We start from the raw sequence: 8,289 nt of genomic DNA on the forward strand, positions 1-8,289 counted from the left end.
GGCGGCTCCTCCCTGTTTTGAAATAAATTGTTGCGTTTGATTCCTCTCAAGTTGCGCAATCCGTACCTTATTCCTCTGCGTTTGTTACTCTCAGTCACGTCCTCCTCTACACGCAATTGACTTGCTTTTTGGTTTATGAAGAGGAGAGGAAATGAGGACTAATAATAAACGTAATTAAAAATTGTCAAAACTTGCGGTTTTGAAATGTTAAAACTCTAATGCCTACTAGCTCTGGCTTTCACTTTAAATTTTTTGATAATATATGTATTTTTTTCAAGAAAATAAGTATTTGTTCAATCTTATATTTCTAAAGGCCAAGACTAAACATGTAGAGAGGTGTAATTATAGTGCTTTATTAAACCAAATTTCATTAGGAAATTTGACCGCGGGCGTTTATATTTTCTTGGAAAATTTGATTTTCTTTTTCTTTTTGGACCATTCCTTAGAAAATTTGATTAAACTTTCTACAATTCGGAGGAAGTGTCAGCGGAGTTTCCTTTCTCTCTGTAATATTTTCTCTCTGTAGGACCGCCTTTCTTTGAAATTTATGATTATTTATTGTTCATTTTGTTCCATTTTCATTGACTTGGTTGACTCAATCTACTACACTAAAATCTTATATATGTTCCTCTAAGGCGAGTTTGTTTCCTATTACCAATCGTTCTTAGATCTGAACTGAAAGCACTCCCAATTCTCTCTTGCTTATCGTAATTAAGCAATTTGATATGGCTTCATCTTCTTCCTCTGTTCCATCTTCTCAATTTCCAAGGAAATATGATGCTTTTATTAGTTTCAGAGGTGAGGACACCCGCTCCAACTTCACAAGCCACCTTCATGAAGCTCTTCTCAGAAACCAAATAGATACATACATCGACAGCAGACTTGAGAAGGGAGATGAGGTATGGCCGTCTCTTGAGAAAGCCATTGAAGATTCAACTCTGTTTCTAGTGGTCTTCTCAGAAAACTATGCATCTTCCACCTGGTGCTTGAAGGAGCTTGCAAAACTATTAGAGTGTTCTGAAAATGAAGGTCACCTTGTTATGCCATTGTTCTATAGAGTAGACCCTTCTGATGTAAGGAAGCAGTCTGGGAGTTACGAGAAAGCATTTGAAGAACATGAGCGCAAAAGAAACATCAATAAGCAACAACTGCAAAAGTGGAGGGAGGCTCTCACTCATGCTGCCAATTTATCTGGCTGGCATTGCAGCTTCGACAGGTAACTCTATACATGTTGATGATCTTTCTCTTATCCTATTATTCCATATGCATAAGGCTAAATTAAATCAATATAATCTTTCAGCATATGATGGAAGTTAATGATCATAGAGAGGATGTTCTCTTGTGTACACTGTTGTTTGACCTGTCCACTAGGCCATCAAGCCATAAAATATTATATATTTTCTTAAGAAAACTATTAATTAGAACAAATTTTATAAATGGGCAAATCTTTAAAGTTGCATTGCATTGGGAATATTTCAAAATTTTGAATAAATACTGCTGTATATTAAATTTGCCCATCTTTATTTTTCCAATGGTATGTAGGGACGAAGCCAAGCTGATTACAGAAATAGTGGAATGTGTTATACAGAAGTTGGGTTATAAGTATCAAAGTGAAGATGATCTGAAAGACTTGATTGGAATTCATAGAAGAATTGCATATGTGGAATCGTTGTTGTATAAAGGTTTAAACGACGATGTCCGATTTATTGGCATTTGGGGTATGGGCGGTATGGGCAAAACAACTCTTGCAGAAGCATTATTTAACAAATTGCATTTTGCATATGAAGGGTTTTGCTTTTTGGCTAATGTAAGGGAAGAATCAAAGCTATATGGAATAGCTGCTTTGAAGAAAAAACTTATTTTGACATTATTAGGGAATAAGGAATCTCACATTGGCATGTTTGATGCAACATCTCCTAACGTCATGAGAAAACTACTTGGTCGGAAAAAGACTTTCATTGTTCTTGATGATGTTGATGATTGTGAACAATTAAAAAATTTAGCCGGAAGGCATAATTGGTTTGGGCCGGGCAGTAAAATCTTGATAACAACAAGAGATAAGCAAGTTCTTGATGCTAGTAAGGAAGTAGATGGTATGTATGTGCTTGAGGCTTTGAATCCTGATGAAGCTTTCGATCTATTCTCCATTAATGCCTTTAGAAATGACTATGCTGACCCGAAAATAAAAAGGCTGGCAAAAGAAGTGACTCAATATGCAGATGGAAATCCATTGGCCCTAAAGGTTTTAGGCTCACTCTTGAATGGCAAAAATCAAGAAGCGTGGGAGAGCCAATTGAACAAACTTCAAAAGTTTCCTTGTCCAAAAATTAATAATATCCTCAAATTGAGTTTTGAAGGACTTGATAAGGAAGAAAGAAATATTTTCTTGCATACTGCATGTTTCTTCGATTTCTTCCATCATTATGATGTCAAGGATGTTGAAAAAATGTTAAATGCATGTGGTTACTCAACAGAGATTGGATTGATAAGACTTGAAGAGAAAGCTCTTTTAGATATTCATAAAAGAAGAATACGTATGCACCATCTAATAAAAGAAATGGGTAGAGGAATTGTTCGAGACGAATCATTAGAGGGTGCTCCTCAAAAGTGCAATATATTATGGATTTCCAAGAACAATTCTGGAATATTGAAGGACAGCATGGTAAGAGTGAAATTTCTACATTTCCATATTCCTATTTGATTTATACAATATTTTTATTACTATTATTATATTTTGTTTGCTAGGGAAATGAAGCCACTGAAGGCATGATTCTGAACCTTTCAGAAGTTGAAGAGATGCACGTAATTATTGAAGCTTTTTGTTCAGTGCCCAATCTAAAGTTTCTTGAGTTTTATGGAAATATCAATGGCCGTTTTGAGAACGCGTTAACATTTCCTCGTGGTATGAAGTTTTTGCCAAAAAATCTCATGCTATTGGATTGGGTGGGATGCCCTTTACAGTCCTTGCCGACAACATTTAAGGGTGAAAATCTTGTTGAAATAAAATTGCCCAACAGCAATTTGACAAAACTTTGGAATGGAGAGCAGGTACATTTTATACCTTTTTTCCCTATAAAATATTACTAATACACTAGTTGAAAATTTTTTATTATATATGCACCCTCGCTTCAGTATTATTTATAAATGTTTACCTTTTTCCTTAAAATCTCTTAGGAAATTGAATAAAAGATTGACAACCCGTTTTGGAAAATGCATTTCCCTTTCACCATCACACCAATATTTATATAGATTACTGGTTAAGTGTAATTTTAAAAAAATTGTAATATTTTTTGGCATTGCTAATTTTGTAAATAAAATTGCTAACAAGGTCTTATTAAAAAAAAAAAAGATAAGAGAGAGTAATTATTTTCATTTTGCCGCCAATCTTACTGTGTAATTATTTATTTATTATTATTATTTTACAGAATCTTGTGAATTTAAGCAGAATTGATCTTCGTGAATCAAAAGACTTGATTGAGCTCCCAAATTTTTCCAAGGCCATACGTCTTGCAGAAGTTTATCTTCAGGGTTGTTCAAAATTACAAAATGTTCATCCATCTATTTTATCTCTCCATAGCCTTCGCCGTTTACTGCTAAGAGATTGCAAAGCCCTTAAGAGTCTTACGAGCAACACCCATCTCAAATCACTGAGTAAACTGGACTTGACAGGATGCTCAGGACTATGCGAATTTTCAGTGACCTCAGAAAATAATCGGTTTGAATTGATGCTTTGCGGAACAGCCATCAATGATGAGTTGTGCTCATCAAGCGGATGTCTCAGCAAAATTTATTTTTTGAACCTAAAAAGTTGCGAAGGTGTGACAAGTCTTCACAAGTTGGTTGACCCGCATACCCTTCGACTCCTTCATGCTGATTATTGTAATAAGCTAGCATCAAATCTACGTTCCCTATTTGATGAGATGCCTCGTGCTTTGGGAATTCTACGGCTGAATAATTGTAGTGAATTGTTTGAAGTGCCTGACAACATTAGCTTCTTGTCGTCGTTAGGGCAGTTAGATCTCTCAAGGACTAATATAGAGACCTTGCCTTTAAGCATCAAACATCTTTCAAGCCTGCAACGTCTTATCTTAAATGGATGCAAAAGGCTTCGGTCTCTACCACAACTCCCTCCCTCTATCCATACACTGAGCGCCGACGAATGCCTGTCCCTTGAGACCTTACATTCACCTTTAATGAGTGAAGATAGAGAAGGAAAACAGTATTATTGTGATTACTTCATTTTCGGAAATTGCATGAAGTTGGATGGGCAGTCAATCAAAGCCGTTGAGGCCGAAGTTCTACTTGACATAAACAATAACAAAGCCATTGATAACAGGGCTACAATGAAGTATCCGGGAAAAAGAGTTGCAGAGTGGTTCATGTATAGGACTACACAATCTTGTGTGACTGTGGATCTCAATTCCATTCCACAACCTTGGGATGGCGCTTTCATTTTCAGCGCCGTAATTTCTGGATCATCATTGTCGACTACAATTCATGCCAATTTGTTTATTGATGGTCAATCTGCTTGCACGTTTGAAAGCGCCTATTTCTCTGGGTTTCTATTGTCAGATCATGTTGTTCTTTGGCACGATGAAAAGTCATGTGGAGAGGTACAAAGGACAATTGAAGAAAAGAAAAGAGAAGCTCAAAGCAACACTTCTTATCATCCATTATTGCTTCAAATTGAATTCGCAGCCTTTTCGCCTTTTCATGATGAAACAATAGTAGAGATCAAAGAGTGTGGGGTGTGCCCAACATCTGCAGTTGAATATCAAAATTACATCAAACAAATTCAATTGGCATTATTGCATCCACATCGTAGCTCCAATGCAACGCAATCGGCCTCTCGAAAGCGCAAACATCACAGCTCGGATGAATTTCAAGAAATGATTTTGAATTTTAAAGCTCTCAGGTTGAATAATGATCTGCCCACTTCAACTTCATGTTTCACCCTCGCGCCTCCACCCCAAAATGGTATGCTCTGGTTTTAACTACTAGTGATAGACTTGCTTTTTGTTAAAAAAAAAAAAAAATTGTACACTCTGATTACCGCATCATCATGTTGTACCATTGGCATACATACAATTAATTTAATATTTTTGAAGAATTGGATTCAGCTAGTGGACATTAAGCTGATTATTTCTTACTTCTAATATTTCATAATCACGGTATATTAACTGAGCAGATTGAGAAGGAAAAAGATTTATGCACATTAAGGAAGCCATTGAAGGAGCTTGCAAATATAAAGATCAAGTTCAGCAGCGTACGCAAGTGAAGAAGCTGTCTTTGGGCCAAAAAAAAAGTGAAGAAGCAGTCTGGGAATATAATCACTAAAAACATTTGGAGAATATGAGATGGACAAGAAACAACAGGTTCGATCTTTGAACATTAATATCCTCTTATCTCTTCTTTTTCAATGCTTATCACTGATGGCTGCATCATTTTCATTTCATTTATATATATTCATAAGGCTGCATCCATTGAAGTCGTAAACTCATAATGAGCAGCCTAAAAAGTTTGATCTGGTACGAGTCATCCGATCATCTTGCTCTGAAAAAAAAATTTACAGAGTTTTGAAAATATTTGCGAATCCTCAAAGTTGCATTTAATTAAGAATATCCAAAAATCTTACCGTCTGTGCTATATGAAAAAATTAGCATGGTGCATGTCATCCAAATTAAATGAATGAAATTCTGATAAAGAACGAAATTTAAAAGCAACAATGAAACACTACGAGAAACTAGCATACAAAAGTTAGAAGGGAATTAAGACAAATGAACAAATTAAAAGATAAAATTAAGACAGTGGTAACAGTTTCAACTATACTGCGGCTGTCATAGATAATGTTATTGTAATAAGATAGATATTTAGATGTGTTGTGTAAAATTATTAATAATAATAATAATATGGAAGAACTCCTTTAAAAAAAAAAAGAATGTTGGTATAAATTTTTTTACACATTCCTTTGATGTTTAGTACTATGGAGCATCGAGTCAGATTTGATTGTTATTGAACTCATTTGTGATAAATAACATATATATATATATATAAAGATAGTTTAATTTAAACTCTTTAAATTCTACCCATATGCTAGATCACATCCCACCCCTAACACATGAGCTTGCGTCAGGCAATTTGATTGAGGTTAACATTTGATAGCTGGGATTGAATATTGGACGGTAAAAATTTAATATTAATAGATTTTTTTTTTTTTGAAACTCTTTATTCTAAAACATGCAAAACCTAAAATTTGAAATAAAAATAATTTCTAACTGTCGTTTTTTAAAAAGAAAAAAGAAAAATTTATTATTAAAAATTTTAAATCAAACCCTGGACGTCTTGGACAAATCTGTTCTCTAGTCCACTTGCTTCAAAGTCCCCAACGAAAGGGAATCTTCGTAGCCATTTTGATTGTGATTCGTTTTCTGTTATAGAATGAGCTAACCTTATAAAACCAGTTCAATAGATTGGAGGCCATCTCCCAAAGTGTCTTTTGCCACCAGCGTCGATGGTTCGCTGGTGGCCGGCGCCGGTGAAGTCGGCTTCTTTGAGACCTGGTTTGTCTCCCCCGGCTCCGTCGGCTGGCACTGTCGGTTGGTAAAGTAGCTTCCTCTTAGTGCTGGATTATTTTTATTAGTCTCGGAGTTCTTAATTTAATCAAGGTTGTTAGTTTAGTTTGCATAAGTTCCTGACGCATTTAGCTTCATGTCTAAGAATGAACTTATTAATACTGAAGCAGAGCCTAATCAAATGAGGAATGAATCATTTGAGCCTCTGATCGCGGTTATAATTAATAGGGACAATGATCGTGAAGAACATGAAGCCAGTGAAAGCGAACAGGATTCTGACTCGCCCATTATATGTCACCTCATACGCATGGTGTCAGGGCCGTGGCTGTGTCAGTACAAATTTGTTGAGGTTTGTCCTTTCCACGTAATTTCTTTGGAGCCAATTTATATATCCCAAGTTAAGCATGTCAATGAAATCTTATATGCTGTTGGTTTCAATTTCATCCACCGATTCTGTTCATTTGTTCTGTGATCATTTTTGACAGATCCCTTGCCGGCTAAGCAGAGTAGAAGGGCTCATTGTTTCAAAATGAATCAGCAATGCTTATAGTCCACTCCTTCTCATAATTTTCTTTCTCTCTGCTTTCTGTTTTCTATTCGGTGCTGTCTTTTCCATTCAGCATTAGATGAACCAAAAGAGTTGTCTTGACGGCAATATGTGAAAAGCATTCATACATCTTGATTTCCTTTGCATAACTCTGTCATTGAGGATTTTCTTGGCACAAAGGGCCTTTAATCTTGGCTTACGGTTTAAGCGAGTCTCTTTCTATAAGTACTCTGTTAATAACTATTCTTGTGCCTCTACTTCTGCTCTCCCTTCTTCGCAGCGTCCACAAAAAGAGAGAACTTTATCTTTTACTTCTGATTTTCCAAACAGAGTATTCGTTCTTTGGCCACTCTATTCACAACACACGTCACATTCTATTCTACATGTGGATCCTCATGCGTATGCACCATAATATAACGAACTTAATGGGACAGAGCAAGGAGTGAGAGACTAGCTGAACCTGAAAAGCTACCTTGCATTTTCAAAATTATTCCCTCACTTCAATTTCATTTAATCCTTCAAACAAACAACTAAAGTCGAAAACAGTACATTTACTTTGGGCTACAACATTACATAAAAAGGATTTTTGAAGATAACATGATGAAATAAAATTTAATATATACTACCTCCGGTCGTAATTATAAGAGCCAGTTGACTAATCTGAGGAGATTAAGGAAGTAAGTTGAGTTAGTTATTTATCCTGAATAAGTGTTGTCTTTCCTAAATTATCCTTGCTAATCAAATGTATTGACTATAACCCTTAGTATTAGAAGGGCTACTTTGAAAAGAAATGCATAAATATAAGAGACAAAGTGGATTGGGGTCTTATATTTAGGACCAAAATAAAAGTCAAACAGGGTCTTATATTAAGGACCGGAGGTAGTAATTTGGTTGATTCTGATTTTATTTAGATCTATGTGGCAAATTTAATCCAAATATATGCTGAATAGGATGACGTCATTAATTACTAACACTGATTCTCTTAAAATTGACAAATTGTAGAGGCCAATACTTATAATTGAAAAAAAAATGTAAATTTACTAAAATCTGATTAAAAATCAAGTGAAATTCTAAAGATTTATGAATTAATCTTCCATAAATCTTAATCACAAAGTATTCAGATGTGAGACTCATAATTGCTGGGGGAAAACAGAGAGACTCGTAATTGGG

At 35.3% G+C, this 8,289-nt stretch overlaps 1 protein-coding gene across 1 annotated transcript; it reads left to right on the plus strand.

The window, feature by feature from the left end:
- Positions 1 to 725: 725 nt before the first annotated feature.
- LOC114715634 (disease resistance-like protein DSC1) lies at positions 726 to 7,105 on the plus strand. Its single transcript, XM_028900494.1, has 7 exons — positions 726 to 1,216; positions 1,543 to 2,662; positions 2,746 to 3,048; positions 3,426 to 4,977; positions 6,470 to 6,596; positions 6,705 to 6,921; positions 7,058 to 7,105. The coding sequence occupies exons 1-7, from the start codon at positions 726 to 728 to the stop codon at positions 7,103 to 7,105; spliced, it is 3,858 nt and encodes a 1,285-aa protein (XP_028756327.1).
- Positions 7,106 to 8,289: the final 1,184 nt, after the last annotated feature.

The sequence above is a fragment of the Neltuma alba genome, unplaced genomic scaffold, assembly GCF_004799145.2.
Source record: "Neltuma alba isolate B1F8T4 unplaced genomic scaffold, ASM479914v2 tig00011603_pilon, whole genome shotgun sequence".
Classification (NCBI taxonomy): Eukaryota; Viridiplantae; Streptophyta; class Magnoliopsida; order Fabales; family Fabaceae; genus Neltuma; species Neltuma alba.

Bases quoted from the DNA above. Each gene is read 5' to 3' on its own strand.
- LOC114715634 (XM_028900494.1), top strand. From the start codon at position 726: ATGGCTTCATCTTCTTCCTCTGTTCCATCTTCTCAATTTCCAAGGAAA. The intron at 2,663-2,745 runs GTAAGAGTGAAA...TTTGTTTGCTAG, and splicing joins GAATATTGAAGGACAGCATG to GGAAATGAAGCCACTGAAGG. The intron at 6,597-6,704 runs GTTGGTAAAGTA...TGACGCATTTAG, and splicing joins TCCGTCGGCTGGCACTGTCG to CTTCATGTCTAAGAATGAAC.